General features: G+C 45.7%; 4 protein-coding genes across 4 annotated transcripts; 1 reads left to right on the top strand and 3 right to left on the bottom strand.

The window, feature by feature from the left end:
- Window positions 1-4,825: 4,825 nt before the first annotated feature.
- LOC128298254 (phenoloxidase-activating factor 2-like) lies at window positions 4,826-7,114 on the top strand. The gene is made up of 5 exons (XM_053034000.1): window positions 4,826-4,915; window positions 4,997-5,085; window positions 5,177-5,264; window positions 5,682-5,781; window positions 6,339-7,114. The coding sequence occupies exons 1-5, from the start codon at window positions 4,826-4,828 to the stop codon at window positions 7,070-7,072; spliced, it is 1,101 nt and encodes a 366-aa protein (XP_052889960.1). The 3' UTR covers window positions 7,073-7,114.
- Window positions 7,115-7,829: 715 nt separating this feature from the next.
- On the bottom strand, window positions 7,830-10,039 carry LOC128299051 (sodium-coupled monocarboxylate transporter 1-like). The gene is made up of 6 exons (XM_053034894.1): window positions 9,557-10,039; window positions 9,375-9,440; window positions 9,249-9,300; window positions 9,122-9,189; window positions 8,268-9,053; window positions 7,830-8,198 (listed from the first exon to the last, which is right to left on the bottom strand). The coding sequence occupies exons 1-6, from the start codon at window positions 10,037-10,039 to the stop codon at window positions 7,830-7,832; spliced, it is 1,824 nt and encodes a 607-aa protein (XP_052890854.1).
- A 407-nt stretch (window positions 10,040-10,446) lies between these two features.
- LOC128298180 (sodium-coupled monocarboxylate transporter 1-like) lies at window positions 10,447-12,683 on the bottom strand. Its single transcript, XM_053033923.1, has 6 exons — window positions 12,201-12,683; window positions 12,070-12,135; window positions 11,958-12,009; window positions 11,825-11,892; window positions 10,970-11,755; window positions 10,447-10,897 (listed from the first exon to the last, which is right to left on the bottom strand). Exons 1-6 carry the CDS (start codon window positions 12,681-12,683, stop codon window positions 10,460-10,462), a joined length of 1,893 nt encoding a protein of 630 aa, XP_052889883.1. The 3' UTR covers window positions 10,447-10,459.
- Window positions 12,684-13,334: 651 nt separating this feature from the next.
- On the bottom strand, window positions 13,335-15,763 carry LOC128310113 (sodium-coupled monocarboxylate transporter 1-like). The gene is made up of 7 exons (XM_053046665.1): window positions 15,275-15,763; window positions 15,140-15,205; window positions 15,023-15,074; window positions 14,897-14,964; window positions 14,665-14,819; window positions 13,964-14,594; window positions 13,335-13,880 (listed from the first exon to the last, which is right to left on the bottom strand). Exons 1-7 carry the CDS (start codon window positions 15,761-15,763, stop codon window positions 13,470-13,472), a joined length of 1,872 nt encoding a protein of 623 aa, XP_052902625.1. The 3' UTR covers window positions 13,335-13,469.
- Between the last annotated feature and the right edge of the window lie 743 nt (window positions 15,764-16,506).

The raw sequence follows: 16,506 nt of genomic DNA, 5'->3' as shown, positions 1-16,506 counted from the left end.
CAAATTGACCGAACGAACCGAAATGAGAAAGCTTAATGCAGCCAGCAGAAAACCGTATTAGATTCGCCTTCACGTGGAAGAAGCACTCGAGCACTTGGCCGCGAAGTTCTATGCTTCGTGAGCAAACTTTGTTCCATACCGTTGCTTTCTTTCACATTCTCCTACGGCAGTACCAGTCTTTTCATCGCATTTGATCAACATCTTCATGCTGATGTAAACCATCGCCATCTTTTCCACCCCCACCTAGTCGGTGTGTTTCGAAAGAAAGCAAAACTCTTGTAAGATCTGTTAAGTAAACAACAATCTCATCCATCGGTACAACGCGTGCGAAGGGGATAATTAAGCTGAGCGGAATTTATTCATTTTATGATATATTTTGACAGCAAATTAACGTATATGGACAACGTAACGTGACCGTCGCATGCGATCGTTCGGCACGCAAATTTATGATCCCTTTCCCATTATGTTTTCTCGCTCTCGCTCTTGTGAACGGTGGGCGGTCGCTACATGTGGAGGGCTATTGTCTCCCCACACATGTTCACTCAAAGGGCCTGAAGTTGTGATTTTATTTTGCTACGAAGACAGAGGGAATTTTAAAATTCTTCAATTTTTAGGGTTCGTCGTTTAGAAAGATTTATGTTAGTTTATTGTTCAAAAAGATGAGTAATTAAAAAAAATGTGCAAAGTTTTCAAGAGTCGATCACCAACATTAAAGCTTCTGTTTCTCTAAGCGAGAGTACCCCTTCGACTGAGACGAACGATCTGCTGTCTTCTCCTCAGCTTTGAAGGCGTTTCGTTACATGCCACATCGTTCAGACGCCACCCAATATGCAACTCCCTGACAGATGATTAATTAACTCAACCCCAGGGGCGTTGTTTTACGTGCCTCCCGTCCTGCACTGACCCCAAAAACGATCGTTGGCCGAACGATTCCACCAAAACACGGCGAGGCTCGATGAGTGACGAGACTTCGAATGAAATGTAAATGAAGCGATTCACAAACCAGCACGCGAGGTGCGACGCAGCAAACGAAACCCTGATCATGCTTCCTTTGCCAAAGAAGTGCGAGAAATGTTTATCTTCCGTTTTGTTTGGCTTGTTTTTTTCTTTTCTTCTGGAGTTTAGTCTGTGCCATGCATTTCGTGCTTATTTTTCCGCCTTTTTTGGGCAAGAGTGAAACACAACCGAAGCTGGACAGTAAAGACTTAATTAGGAGAACGATTGCAATAAATTATGCTTCTGGAGTGCGGAGTGCGCGTGCAGTCGCTCGCCCTACGGTGTGTGTAATTCGGTGTACGCATAGCGTTGATTTCAGTGGCCATACAGTGGTTGCGTTTGTTTCCGTCATAAGTCAACTTCATGAGGTGCGGAGCACCCTTCAGAGTCCGTGTTTGACGGTGAGCCCCAACTAGATAGATATTTCAAGACGAATGTTCTGCATACGGCTCAGTGCAAATGGATATCTTTACTTTTTCGACGAAAAGCACTTTTCGTCCGCAAAAGTAAAAGGCAAACGGTTTTAAGCAGCCATTAAACTTATCATTTTTTACCGATCACCTAGTGACGATCCCAGGAGATTGTGATTGCTTGCGCAAAGGATGTCCCAAGTAAAGGTAATGTTAAGGCCAGCGAAGAAGCAGCGAAAACTACATTTTATAACCAATTGTGTTGCAATTTTCATCACCACTGTTTGTGATCCGAAATGTAAGCTTTGTTTATAACTTTCGTAAACGCGAATGAATTGTTCCACACGTTGCAGTATTTAACGTAGCTGTTTTAAAGCATCTGATAATTTGATACGATATTTTAAAATAGTCCACACACACAAAAAAACAACATAAAATGACCCTAAAAGCAACAAGCAAGCACCAACACCGAACGAAAAACGCTTCCCACATTCGGGTGGCGTCATCGATATGCCAATAAATAAGCATATCACGATCTCGTGTCAACCAGCCAACCTGCAGTAGTGTAGGATGTACCGACACCGCTCGCGAAAGCACACGCAAAGCACATCGATTTATCCCATTAATCGAACACTTTGGCGTATGTGGTAAGATCATCTACCCGATAGTCTTCATCTCCCACCGAGCATTACCCTCTCTGAAGCGTGCGGCGTGCAAGCGAAGGAAAGCAATAAAGGGTTTGCTTCAATTCTACATCCTCTTCCCCATTCGATTGTGTGTTTTTTTTGTCTTGACTCGAAAGCGTTTACCAACAGATCCTGCATCTCAGCTGTAAGTTACCGAAGTCAATAAAAAGTGCATTGGAGAACCTTCTCCGGGTAAAATTCGTACCTCCCACGCTTCGATGTAGACGAAACAGAGGGAGGACATAAGCTAACGATGCCATCGCTACTTGTGTGTCAACTGTTTAATTGACCAGTTTTACTCGGTCGGTACTGCTGCCTGCTCGCAGAACGCCAACCCGTACAAGAATCAGCAGACTGACGTGGAGGGAAAACGTCCAACAAGGTAAGGAAACATGTTTTGTTTTCTTCGCCTCTCCACGGTGTGTCGCCAGGATGTCCAACTCGGAATTCATTTCACCGTGACGCCATTAACCCTGGCAAACAAACAAACAAAAAATGCAATCCACCTCCTACGTACGCCCGATCGCCAAAGGGAGCCCACGCCAGCGGTGTGTCGCTTTGTTTGCCAATTGCTGTTGACTCTTCCGTTTGTTCCTCATCCATTCCGTTCCTCATCAGCTTCAATCATTATTTGTTTCTATTGCTGATTTCGTTTTGTTATTTATTTACTTGCTGCTTTTCATCGTTTGTTCCGTCCCTTCGAAAGGTTTTCCCTTCTAGGTTTCGCATTTTCCTGGGCGGGCGGGCAAAAGCATAATCGTTATCATAGCCTTTTTCATGCTTGATAAAGAGAACTAAACTCATCGTGAGGAGACTGTTTCCTTGACGGAGTCATTTCCACACGGGCCAACATTTTCCTTATTCCCATCCTCCTCCCAAAGCGTATAAAAACCCTGTCCAACCATTTTTTGTTTTCCATCGAGTTGGTTTTGTGTGTGTGTGTTTGTTTCATTCTTTTACTACTTGCAGTCAGACAGAAGACATTTGTACTTTTGCGCCAGAAAATATGCTAATGCTAACGACCGGAACGAAACGGCCTTCCCATCGCCATGGCAATGACAGTGTGGAAAGCAAAATAAAGTTCCTACCAATCGTGAAAACCCTGCAGAATAGATGCATCTAGCACGATAAAGAATTTGTTAGTTTTGTCTACTTTGTCTGTGCGTTCTTCGCAGTAGCTATGGCAATGATTTTTCCAATGTTGTCTAGACGGACCGAAATCGATCGAAATCAATTAAAACTTCTATCCATCAATCGGCGCATTACCGAAACGGATCTAACACCATGGGAAAGCAAACAAATTCAAGACTACCTACACAAAAAAAACCACCGTCATGGTGGCAATGCATCAACCCGGAATGAGTCATCCTTCAGGAGCACAATAAATCAAGCAAATTTGAAACTAATGAAGCATTTAAATGCGTTTACAGTTCCAAAATCCTTCTGCTATTCTAGATCTACTCGATATAAAGACTTCCTGGACGTCTTTCAACTTCAAATAAAGACCACCAAACAAAGTTTTTGTGCCAATAAGTTACCATAAAGCATAAAAAACTTTCCACCCCGTCTGTGACGGTGACGAGGACATTTTTCAATTTAACTCCCCGTACCAACGTCGTCATCCCCTCCCAAAAAACAATAAGAATTAATCGTCCCTCGTCCAAATGCGAGTCGGAACATGGGGTCCAATAAACAAAAACGACTTTTGTCACAAACGACGATAAATTATAAGTGTTGCTGCCGCGGAATGTTTCGGTGACGTTGAGCGCCACACACCGCCCGAGATGCGCTGACCGTCGCAAGGGGCGCGATAAGAACCGTGACGCGTAACGCGCGAGACAACTCAGAACGCGTCTCGGACGCGTGGATCTGATCGCGTCCTGTGATTACGCTTTCCAATGGAGATACTGACAACTTGCCAGCAGCTCCCCGTTCCGGCTACTCCCTTTTGCACGCCATCAGTGCCTCTTCCTGTGCGTCTGTGTAGTTTTTGTTTTACGGTTGACGCTTCATCCAACACGTCATTCCTCCAAATGCGTGCTCCTGTCTCGTCGGTGCCGGCTAGTGGAGGGATGAATGGAGGGTGCCCTTTTTATGTTGGCATTGGTCCATAAGAGAATCTGTGCAGCGAGAGTCAAAAACAGCTCACTCTCTTGCTCCTGCTTATCTCATGCTCTCCAATGCCGCACGAAACAACACGGAAGCAGCGCTGGCGCCATGGACTTCCACCACCAGTGCTTTGGGGAGTATGCCGGCTTCAAGACTTCAGTCGTTGGTCGAATGCAAAAATTAAAAAAACTCCAAATCCCTCTCATCGCAACCCCAGCAGGGACACGGGAATAACAAAACTAGGTTGGTCCAAAAAAAAACAAGAAGTGCTCCGGCACACTGTCTGGACAGCGTGTGTCGGTCGGGACCGGTCGAATGGAGTAGCAGCAGTTTTGTTAGTACTGCTGGTACGGCTACTACCATCGCTGCTGGTGCTGCCGCTGCGTCCGACGTGTCCGATGGGAATGCTGTGTACGGCATATATACACACAGCAGCTGATAAGCCACGGTCGATCGAATAGCGTGAGAAATAAGTGCAGTGTGCGTTCGGAAGTCTTGCCCAGCTGGAGTGTGTTCGTTAGTGCCGTTTGACGTTTATGAGACGGTGTGGTTTGCTGCATTGCCGTACGCATCACCCGTGCATTCCGTTCGTTTAGATATCCGAAATCCATTGCCACCAGATCGATGCCGGTACGGTCGGGCTTTCTGCTATTGCTGCTTTGGCTCCACCAGCGACTTCCCGCATCTTCACAAGCAACCGAACCAGCCACCAGGGTATCTGACGAGCTCTGTACTGTTCATCTACTTCAGCCGCTAATCAACGCCCTACGGTGCGATTCCTCACTCTCTTCGTAGCGTTGCAGCGGAGGTCTTTGCATACTGCCGGAGCTATGCCGTCCCGTCAGCGTTAACGTGTACGATGAAGTGCATCTGGACTTTTTCAGGTAACTCTCGTTGGGTGTGGGGGACCCACAGGAACAATGCCAACTCTTGTACTGCACGGTCTACCATTATCGCGATCCTCTTTAATCTCAGCGTATCAAGTTTCGATCGTTCCAGCTCCGACGAGTGCCGGTTACCAGAACTCAAGTGTTGCCCATTCGAACGCATCGTCCGTGCACCGGTAAGCAGAGGTAGTTGCTAGACATGTGATTTTTTGTTTTCTGTCTGTTTGTTGTGCAAACTACAGCGAGTTCTTCCAATGGCCAAACAAACCCCTAAAACGCACTGCAAGAATGCTTTTATAAAGAGGAGTGTGAATCCGCAAGCAAATAGCACACTACAAGTACAACCCATATAGCGATCGCCACATTCGCGAATGTTGATAAGATTGGTTTCGTGTACCCAGGAGGCCGCCAAAGCAAAACAAAAACGAAAACGATCGCCAAAGCAGATGCCCAAAAGTGAATTTTTTGCACGGAAATGACCCTTGACTTTTAGAAGCTTCCAAACGCGGTACCTTGCTGCATGACCTCCTTTCGTACACGGCGTACGGTAACGTTGTTGTTGACTATTCTAACGGTTTCCATTTTGTTTTCAGGACACCGAAGCACCGGACGAGACCGAGATCGTTTGTGCGGCCCGGAACAACAACGGCATCGGGCACGTCGAGCAAAAGGACAAAACTCGCGCCAAATATGGTGGGTATGGGGAGATGGAGATGGATGTTTGGCATGAGATGTTGGCAAGAGTTAGTGGCACGTATTTTATAGCCCGTGGCAAAGTTTACCATACTACCAAGGCACCAAGCATGACATTATTAGCATGGCTAGAACCTGCCGTTGTTATTAGTGGTGCATCGAGTCTGGTGCAATAATATGGTGGACTTGTTTTGAGTTTGGTTTTATGAAAATCATAACGCTTTTGGAACGCTACTGTTTTATTGCTAAAAAACATCCATACTGGCTATCAATATGCTTTTCAAACTCCAACTGTGGCAGGCTGTCGTAATTATTGGAGCGAAAAGATTGTTGTTATAATGTACCGGACATGACTTCTTGAAAGATGTTTGTTCTTGAGAACTTGAGCATTAAAGTTTATACTAACAGATACTATATTAATATCGTTTGAAACTTTACGAAACTATTTTTGAAGGACAACTTTCTTAAAATTTAATAGACGAACGAAACTTCCACTCAAAGCCTCTATTTTAGAGCCATAAAACAACTCTATTATAATTATGACATATTTCTTTCAGGTGAGTTCCCCTGGATGGCGTTCGTGTACACAGCTCAGCCGGAATACGAACTGTATCTGTGCGGTGGCACACTAGTTCACTCGAAGGTGGTCATCACGATCGCGCACTGCATCGAGAATCGTACCAGCAGCGAACTACGCGTACGCCTGGGCGAGTGGGATCTCGAGCATATGGTCGAGATTTATCCACCACAAGACCGAGCCGTCGTGGCCAGCGTTACGCATCCCCAGTTCTACAGTGAGCTATTGCTAAACGACATCGCCATACTGTTCCTGGACGAACATGTGGAGTTTACTGAGGTCGTCGGAATAGCCTGCCTGCCGCCACAGAACGCAAACTTCGATCACAAACGATGCCTGTTCACTGGCTGGGGCGAAGACGAGCGTGGTCGCAACTCTTCCGTGCTCAAGCGCACCAAACTGCCAATCGTACCGAACGGCCATTGCCAACGGGTACTTCGACGCCATCTGCTAAACCGCAGCTTCCGGCTACATCAGGGCTTCCTGTGTGCTGGCGGCGAGTCCGGTAAGGATGCGTGCCGTGGTGACGGTGGATCGCCACTCGTCTGTCCCATACCACACTCGGAGAACCAGTACTACGTTGTCGGATTGGTTGCGTTCGGGTACGAGTGTGGTACGCAAGGGGTACCGGGAGTCTACGTCAATGTTCCTCACTATCGCGACTGGATCGATGGGGAAATCGAAAAGATGTATCATGTTGATATCTTCGTTTAGCCCTGCGGCTCGCCACAGGCTAACCTTCCTTCTAGTTTTACACGCCCGTATGCTTTAGTCAGCAGTAAGCTTGCCATAAAAACACGTCTTTAGCAAATAAACAGTTCGTACTTACCACGATAAAAGATTACGCATCTAAAGAACTATATAAATACCTCCAGTCCAGGCAGTGTCAATGGGCAAAAGGCAACATTTTATTGGAGCCTTACTTTGAAGGAACTTTCATTTACATCCGTGCAAAACTACCCACACGCCAAACCCGACTAAGGTGCCGTTCGCCGCTAGTAAACTTGTCCACCTTCTCTTTACTATGTGTATCGCATTTTAATGTTGTCGTAAAGCTTGTTTTACGATCGTCAAACGATCGTAAAAAAGTGCTTAACGATTATTTGAAAGCATAATAATTTGTTATTCAGGAACTCGTCGAGTCGACTTTACCCGTTTGTTATTGAGAAGCAAACAAATGATCTTCCGGCACGAAAAAGCGAGCTGTTACACCTTGAAGATGTCTTAAATTGGAACCCGTTTTTTACCCACAGCTGTCAGTAAGCCGGAGTGGAATTTTGACTGCAAGTAAATTACGCTATAATTATCATACTGGAATGTTAAACTTCCGAAATGACTGATGTCTTTTTGGAAAGTATTTTGCATAAGCTTATCACCTGTTAAATATGATCTATTCCAACGTTCATTCCGATCATTAAGCAATACTTACATTAAACTACATTTATTTCCTCATCAGTCGTTATTGGCAAGTTCACGATGTTTCGTTGAACTGTATCTTTCTAATGCACGGTGCTAATAGCTTAGGATTCACCGTTTGCCGTCGTCCTTTGCATAATCTCTTCGAAAGCAAACTTATTACCGTTCCTGCCAAACAAGTCACGCTCATACCGAAAAGCGTAAAATACATGTACGATATATGATAGATAGGACTACCTATATCGTCCAACTCTTTCTCCCCATTGATCGTAGATACGTTTATGTAAGAAATGTCATATGGACATTCCTCCACCGATACAGGTTTCGTATCGAACGTCTTGTTGCCTAAAGCGATCGAATATTCCGCGTTATAGCACATGTAGAACATGGTCGCCAGTCCTGTAATGCCTCCGTACAAAGCTCCCTGCGAGAGGGAATAAAAGTATTAGCACATTAATTTCCTTCAGAAATATTCCTCCATCAGTACACTTACCGTTCCATTAACCCAAGGCATCAGAATACCCATAACGAACATTCCGAGCAACGGCGCTGCTGAGGCAGAGCTTAACGTCATTGCTAACTGCATCACTGTACCGAGATGCTCTACTAACAAAGATAGCAGTACGGATAGGACACCGTACACCAACACAGAGCCTCGCATGATATAGCCGATCTGCTTCTCTGTCAGCGGCTTCTTACAGTATGGTTTGCAGAAGTCTTCTAACGTTACGGCCGAAAGAGCATTTAAAGCCGAGGACAACGAGCTCAGAGCCGCACTGAAGATACCTGCTACAAACACTCCAGTCATGCCCGGGTACGCCGCAAACGTTTCCATCACAAATAGCGGCAGCAGTTGATCCTTTGCCTTAGCCAACTCTGTCGTTAGCGGATCACAACGATAGTACGTAGCATACACAAGCATCCCGATCAGGAAGAATATCACATTTATACTAATCCACCCAATCACAAACCAGCTTAAAGCTTTACGAGCATCTTTCAGGGTAGGTAGAGACAGGAACCGTTGGACCATATCTTGGCTGCATGCTATACCCTCGCATACCCACACCGGAGCTCCGAACAGCATGATCCAGAAAGAATGGCCAAGTGTTGGATTAGGATCAAAGATTGGTGCTTCTAGCCGTTCGCCAACCACATTGCGCTCTAGAACTTCTGCAGGACCTCCTATATCGAGAATGCCTTTGATTAACACAGCCAACAAAGCCAACAACGTCACTCCGGACTGGATCACGTCGGTCCATACTACTGCTTTCAGGCCCCCCTGAGGAAATAAGAAATTATTAAATTACTTTCCACCCCCCCAATAGATAGCGTCATTTTTCGGCTTACAATGCTGGTGTAGAATATACATATTATGCAAACGATTGGTGTAATCACGTGGACGCTTAGTCCGGTTACTGAAAAATAAATATGGAAATTAACACATCCATAACTCCTATACAGTACTCGCAAATACCTTGGTTAAACGCCAAAGCAGGAACGTAGATCACGATAGGCATCCACAGCAACTATTCAATGGTACATTAAAGGAACGTTACAACCCGATAAACCCGAAGTTCAAAAGCTGGCTATAAAAACTTACGCAACCCAATGTGAATAGAATCGCCCCAAACAGTCTCATCCGTGAGTCGAAGCGATGTTGAAGGTACTGTAAAACCATTATGAATTATTCGACTTCCGAAGAACTGTTTAAATTAAGGATCATTCGTAAGTTCGGTATCCATATTAGTAAATTGTCCAATTCCAATCGACACAATTCCTTACCTCATATGTAGAAGTTATCTGTAGCTCGTGAAACACCGGTAAGAAAAGGTAATACATTAGCACACCCGCAAGCATCATTGAAAACACAATGTAACAGAACTGTGTGCCATAAACGTAGATCTCAGTGACGGTTCCCAGCATTGGAACACCGGACACCCAGCTAGCCACCAACGAAACGGCAACGGGGAAAATTTGCATCTTTCTGCCCCCGACCAAATAATCCTGAGCTTCCGTTTCGTTTCCGGACGACGATTGTCCCTGGCGGATGCGTTTTAGATGATGTCTGTACCCGAAGAAGATTCCAATCATGATGCAGCTCGCCAACATCAACACGAACACAACATAGTCAGGCCAATGGAAATGTTGCAACGATCGGCCGAACGTGTCGATTATTTTTCCCGAATCGTTTTTCGCATTGTCCAATGTTTCATAAAGTGGATCATCTTTCCCACTGCTACTTTTAATCAACCGATCACTTGCCATAATCACGCTACACTGAGACTGAAACTTGGTGAAGTGTCCGTTCTAGCTAGAACAAACCCATCCAACCTGATAACGCCCAACGAACCAGTTTCCCATAGTGCTTATTAAATAACCAAAATGTTGTTGAACGTGATAAGAGGTAACGATGTGCTACTGACCACAAGTTCGTACAGATAATGATAATTACGAACTGCAACGATCGGTTTGTTTCAATGAGTTAACAAAATGATCACTTGTGTCCACTTCTGTGAAAGATTTCAGAATGAAATATTTCGACGAATCGAGTAGTATCCCTGGGGATCTCGAATACCCGAGAAAAATCAATAGTTACATTCAGAAAAAGGATGTTACATCTTCAATCTAAAGAACTATTTTTTTATTCAAAAACAATTCTCTGCAAATTTCGACGATGTTAGAATTTCAGCTACATTCCGTTTCATTCAGCTCGGCCAGTTTTTTATCCGTTGGTACTGCTTGAAATGTAAGCGGTATTCCGCCAGCCTGCATTTTCCGAATGCAAGGTGCCAACAACTTTGGATCGATCGGCTCTTGGTGATAGGTCCCGCGTAGTTTCGTGAGAAAACTTACAATCGTTCCCGTCAGGCACGTCACGCTAGTTCCGAACAGCGTGAAGTACATGTATGACATGTGATAGATAGACTTTTCTAGCTGTTCGAGGTCGGACTCTGCATCTGCCGGGCTGGTATCTGTTCTGTTGTATGCATACTCATATGAACACTCTTCCACCGATACAGGCTTTGTATCGAAAGTTCTACTGCCCGATGCGATCGAGTACTGCGCCTTATAGCACATGTACAGCATCACAAGCAATCCGGTAACTCCTCCGTACAAAGCTCCCTACGGAAAAAGATGTTATCTCAATCAATTATAATGATCAGGCAGTTTACTAACTCCAAACGCATATTTTACCGTTCCATTAACCCAAGGCATCAGAATACCCATAACGAAGAGTCCGAAAAGAGGTGCTCCAGAGGCTGAACTTAGTGTCATAGTCAACTGCATCACCGTGCCGAGATGCTCTACCAATAAAGATAACAGCACTGACAAAGCTCCGTATATCAACACAGAGCCCCGCATGATGTAGCCGATCTGCTTCTCTGTCAGCGGCTTCTTACAGTATGGTTTGCAGAAGTCTTCTAGCGTAATGGCGGAGAGTGCGTTCAATGCCGAGGACAACGAGCTCAGAGCCGCACTGAAGATACCTGCTACAAACACTCCAGTCATGCCCGGGTACGCCGCAAACGTTTCCATCACAAATAGCGGCAACAGTTGATCCTTTGCTCTGGCTAACTGCGTTGTTAGCGGATCGCACCGATAATAGGTGGCGTACACGAGCATTCCGATTAGGAAGAATATTAAATTAACTACAATCCAACCAATCACAAAGCCTTTTAAAGCTTTACGAGCATCTTGCAATGTGGGTAATGCTAGAAACCGTTGAATCATGTCCTGACTGCAAGATACGCCGTAACAAAACCACACCGGCGCTCCGATCAGGATGATCCAGATTGAGTGTCGTAGCGTAGGATCGGGATCGATGATAGGTGTCTCCAGGCGATCGCCTGCAATGTTTCGTTGCAGAACTTCTACAGGACCTCCAATGTCGTACGTCCCTTTGATCAGCACAGCTAGCAATGCTAACAACGTCACACCAGATTGAATCACATCGGTCCAGACTACGGCTTTCAGTCCCCCCTTTTACAAAGAAAAAAAAAGAATCATCAACTTGTCAACTTTTGTCCAATAATCTAATACTGAACTTACAATGCTGGTGTAGAATACACAAATCATGCAAACAATCGGTGTAACAACGTGTATGCTCAATCCAGTCACTAACAATGAGAGAGAACGCATAGAATTCATTGCAGCAACAAAGCAGTTTCCACACTAAACATACCTTGGTTGAACGCCAGTGCTGGGACGTAAATGACGATGGGCATCCAGAGTAGCTTATGGGCAAAAAGTTCGATTAAAACTCCTTCAATCAAAAGCTCTCCGTTAATACTTACGCAAGCCACCGTGAAGAGAATTGATCCAAAGAGCCGCATGCGTTGGTCAAATCGTCGCTGAAGATACTGTTGAAGAATGAACCATGCGCGTTACTAGTTTGAAATGCACGATCTCCACCCGTTGCACTCACCTCGTAGGCAGAGGTAATTTGTAGCTCGTGGAAAACGGGCAGAAAAATGTGATGCAACGCAAAACCCATTATGATCACAGCAAACACTATGTAGCAATATTGCGTACCATACACATAAATCTCGGTAGATGTCCCCAACAGAGAGATGCCGGAGATCCAGCTCGCTACCAACGATACTGATACAGGGAAAATTTGCATCTTCCGGCCGCCGACCAGATAGTCCAGCGCTTCCGACTCTCTGCGCGCCTGCTTTCGGCGCCGTTTGTGCTTCTGGTGATCTTGATAGCCGAAGAAAATCCCAATCACGATACAGATTAGCAGCATCAGCACAAACACTACGTAGTCGGGCCAATCGAACCGCTGCAACGATCGACTGATCGAGTCAATCGTCTGTCCGGACATGTCGTTGCCGTCGTAGAACGTTGCTTCGTCCGTCGAATAATCCTCTCCGCTACTGCCATTCAACAGCCAGTCGCTCGACATTATTGAAGCGATACGGACCAACCAGCAACTGCACGACGTACTCGGCCGACCAATGTAACCGGGACTGACCAGTCCGACTGATGACGCCACCGCTGTACCAATTTTCCACTACGTACGTTTATCTAGCCACACTGCCTATGAATCCCTTCATCAACAAAGATAAGCATTAAAATATGATCGCCGGACAAGGTGTATGTCAAGATATGGCCAAACCAATGGTTTATTTAATTTCCAAGCTGAGTTGCTTATGAAACTTCACGTAAAAATTACCAAAATTGGTGAATTGGGTAAAGAATAATTTAATAACGTACGTCACGAATCTCAGGTCAGCACAGCAGTACGATGCACTCTAAGCATGCCCTAGAGATTAACGTTAAACTACAAAACCGTAACCCCGAGAATGAACACACTGTCTGCATGATTTATTGAGATGATTTCAGAGTAGGTCAGAATGGTGACGCTTTCGGTTGTGGGTTGTGATAGCGTGTTACAACAATTTACATTTTGTTACCAACGCCTACTGCAATGGCCGACGCTTGTACGAGGCGCAAAAAAAGAATTTCAACAGAAAAATTATTGTTCCTTGAAGAGCGTATATATTTCTTGTCAGAATCAACTATTCAACTGTTTGTGAACAGTTTTACAATACACTCGTATCAACACACAATCCTACACAGCTACACTGAATCCCCCCTCTTGGTAATACTCTAATCCGAACAATTACTGTACAGAGATAGTGGCGTTCGGTTTTGTGCCACGATCTTCAACCACACTGCCCACTGGATGCTACAGCTGGATGTCTTTGGTTTCGAACTCGTGCAATACCTCTGTCATGTGATTAGACTTGCTGTCCCGGGTACGATAGAACCGGCGCAGGAACGGTGCCAATAGCAAGGGATCGATGTCGTCGGTTTTCGAACGCGGTAGGATGAACGAGGACAGATAGCCCACTACCGTTGGTACCACTGAGCCGATCATCGTGTAGTACAGAAAAGACACATGATGCAGCGACTTTTCGCCCGGTGTGGAATCCTCCACAAACAGTGATCCATTTTTCGGTGTAAACTCGTACTGACAGCCTGCCACGGTGACCGGTTTCTCGGCGAACACGATCTCTTTGAGGGCAATCGAGATTTGCGACCGTATGACGATGTACGACATTAGTGCCAAACCTGCCGTTGTTCCCACGATGGCACACTGCAAAAGGGGGTATCAAGGCATTCCAAAACAATTAATAAGGGTAATTGGATAATTTGTTAACAATTCTTACTAATACGCACACTTCCATTAATACGCGGCAAGAAGAAACCCATCAGGAACAGACCGAACAGTGGCCCCAGCGTAACCGGTCCCAAGCTCATCGACAGCTGCAACACGGCGCCCATTTTCTCCACAACAATCACCATCATAACGGCCAGCGCACCGAAAGCCAGCACCGTGAAGCGCATGATGTATCGCGTTTGTGTTTCGGTCAGCGGTTTCGAAACGAACGGTTTGCAGAAATCTTCCAGCACGATCGCAGACAGAGAGTTCAGTGCGGTAGATAGTGAGCTAAGGGCGGCACTAAATATGCCCGCCACAAACAGCCCAGCCAGTCCCGGATACTCTCCAAGAACCTCCATCACGAGCAACGGCACCAGTTGATCCTTCGCCTTCGCCAAACCCGTCGACAGCGGGTCACAGTCGTGGTACATGGCAAAAATGAGCAGCCCATTGTAGCAGCACATGGCCAGCAGGGTGGTCGTTCCAACGAGAAACAGTACGAGCGCTTTCCGTGCGGATCCTAGCGAAGGTAGCGACAGGTAGCGCTGCATCATGTTCTGGTTGATGGAGTTTGTGGACGTCCAGAAGAAGGTACCACCGATCAGCAAAGTCCAGAATGTGTTGCGTGCCGTCGGATCCATGTTGAAGCTGGACATATGGGGGCAACACATATTGAAGCACATCATGTTCGTGAATTAGCCCCTCTCTTGAAACTTACTCAGGAGGTTCAAATCTTCCACCAGCCGAATTTCGCTCGATCACTACGCTGAGCCCACCGACATCTGCCGTGCCTTTGATGATGACTATAATCATTGCTCCTACCATGATGCCCGTCTGTATAACATCCGTCCACACGACCGCTTTCAGGCCACCCTTTAAGAGCACAGTTTAAACGTTGAAAGAGATCTGAAACCCCGTTGGAGGTGATTTTGTAGCCATCGATCGCTTACCAAGCTTGTGTAGAAGATGCACACCAGACAAACGATTGGAGTAATCACGTGAATGTTAACACCAGATACTGAAAATGAAGAACACGCTTGAGGACACCGTCTTCAATGTGTGAGATCTAACCATACCTTGATTAAACGCAAGTGCTGGGACATAAATCACTATAGGCAGCCAGAGGATCTACAAAAACACACGTACACACCAAATTGGGTAAATTCGTCACAAACTCTCAAGGTTTTACTTACACTGGCCAGAGTAAACAATATTGAACCAACTAATCTCATGCGCTTGTCGAATCTCAATTGCAGATACTGAAACGGAATTGCGAAACATTCGGTAAAGTTGTCAGCTTTACACACCCTCACTCATATCACACAAACCTCGTATGCGGACGTTATTTGCAAATCGTGGAAGACTGGCAAAAAGATGTAGTTCATCAAGAGACCCATCAACACCACGGCACACACTATGTAGCAATACTGCACACCGTACACGTAGATTTCCGTCGACGTACCGAGCAGCGAGATGCCCGAGATCCAGCTCGCGACCAGTGACACGGATACGGGAATTATTTTCATCTTTCGCCCACCGACGAGATAGTCCAGCGCTTCCGATCCACGCCGCGCATGCTTCTGGCGCTTGTGCTTTTGGTGGTCCTTGTAGCCGAAGAAGACACCGATCACCATGCAGCTGATCAGCATCAGCACAAACACTACGTAGTCGGGCCAGTTGAACCGTTGCAGCGATCGACTGATGTCTTCCACGCTTAGGCCAGCTCGCTTTACACTTTCGGTGGTAAGACGGCCATCTTCATGGATCACCGCCTCCATGGAACGTGTGGCAGCTTCCAGTACGGTCCCATCCGCCATCGTGCCCAAACTGTAGCCGGTGTATTACAAACCTGTTGGGTGTTGGTTCCAGCGCTAACCGTTACCTTTGCTTCACGCAACTGAATTCACTTAGGACACGCGCCGCTTCGCAGGACGATCTACCGACTGAAATTCATTCGAAGCGAACCGGAGATTGTTAAGCACCTCTTATATTAGATAGGGTCGCTGGATGGTAAATTATTTTTCCCATAACTAACGGTCAGATATTTCCAGACAAAGGTAAACACTGATAAGGAGCATTATCGTACGATCGTGACGTAGTTGGGGGCAGAACGTGTAGTTTTACTCGAGCGTCCCCGTGACGAGGGAAGACAAATTTATGATCTGTTTGTACCCTTAAGCTTGATCACATATTTATATTTTTACGCTAAAAATATTACGCGAATATGAAGAAGCAGTTTCGCACACAAAAGTGGTGTGATACTCGCGTACTTCATTCTTGAAAGTAGTTACATTCCCATCGTGAACCGTAAGGAGATATCGCGAGGATGTGAGAAAAAAGATCTAATACAGAAACCAGAAATAAGGATCTAAAACACCTAATCTAAACAGGATCTTAAGCACCCACCTTAACACGATATGATCATCCAAAACGAGAGCGTAGTACACTGCACGAACGTTCTGCGATCCAACTTCTGAGCAACTGACCAAGAATTAAACGGCCAACTTTCCCAACCACTACTGTTAACAAACAACAGTCAGCAGCTAACCGACGAACAGAG

Source organism: Anopheles moucheti, chromosome 2 (assembly GCF_943734755.1).
Source record: "Anopheles moucheti chromosome 2, idAnoMoucSN_F20_07, whole genome shotgun sequence".
Taxonomy (NCBI): domain Eukaryota; kingdom Metazoa; phylum Arthropoda; class Insecta; order Diptera; family Culicidae; genus Anopheles; species Anopheles moucheti.
Note: the sequence above shows the minus strand (reverse complement) of the source record. Positions and strands in the feature narration are given on the sequence as shown.

Coding starts and splice junctions, on each gene's coding strand:
- LOC128298254 (XM_053034000.1), top strand. CDS start 4,826: ATGCCGGTACGGTCGGGCTTTCTGCTATTGCTGCTTTGGCTCCACCAG. Junction 5,265..5,681: donor AACGCATCGTCCGTGCACCG/GTAAGCAGAGGT, acceptor TTTTGTTTTCAG/GACACCGAAGCACCGGACGA. Junction 5,782..6,338: donor CAAAACTCGCGCCAAATATG/GTGGGTATGGGG, acceptor TATTTCTTTCAG/GTGAGTTCCCCTGGATGGCG.
- LOC128299051 (XM_053034894.1), bottom strand. CDS start 10,039: ATGGCAAGTGATCGGTTGATTAAAAGTAGCAGTGGGAAAGATGATCCA. Junction 9,441..9,556: donor AGATAACTTCTACATATGAG/GTAAGGAATTGT, acceptor ATGGTTTTACAG/TACCTTCAACATCGCTTCGA. Junction 8,199..8,267: donor TGCCTTGGGTTAATGGAACG/GTAAGTGTACTG, acceptor TCCCTCTCGCAG/GGAGCTTTGTACGGAGGCAT.
- LOC128298180 (XM_053033923.1), bottom strand. CDS start 12,683: ATGTCGAGCGACTGGCTGTTGAATGGCAGTAGCGGAGAGGATTATTCG. Junction 12,010..12,069: donor TTCTCTTCACGGTGGCTTGC/GTAAGTATTAAC, acceptor TTTGCCCATAAG/CTACTCTGGATGCCCATCGT. Junction 10,898..10,969: donor TGCCTTGGGTTAATGGAACG/GTAAAATATGCG, acceptor CTTTTTCCGTAG/GGAGCTTTGTACGGAGGAGT.
- LOC128310113 (XM_053046665.1), bottom strand. CDS start 15,763: ATGGCGGATGGGACCGTACTGGAAGCTGCCACACGTTCCATGGAGGCG. Junction 15,206..15,274: donor AAATAACGTCCGCATACGAG/GTTTGTGTGATA, acceptor ATTCCGTTTCAG/TATCTGCAATTGAGATTCGA. Junction 13,881..13,963: donor TGCCGCGTATTAATGGAAGT/GTGCGTATTAGT, acceptor CCCCTTTTGCAG/TGTGCCATCGTGGGAACAAC.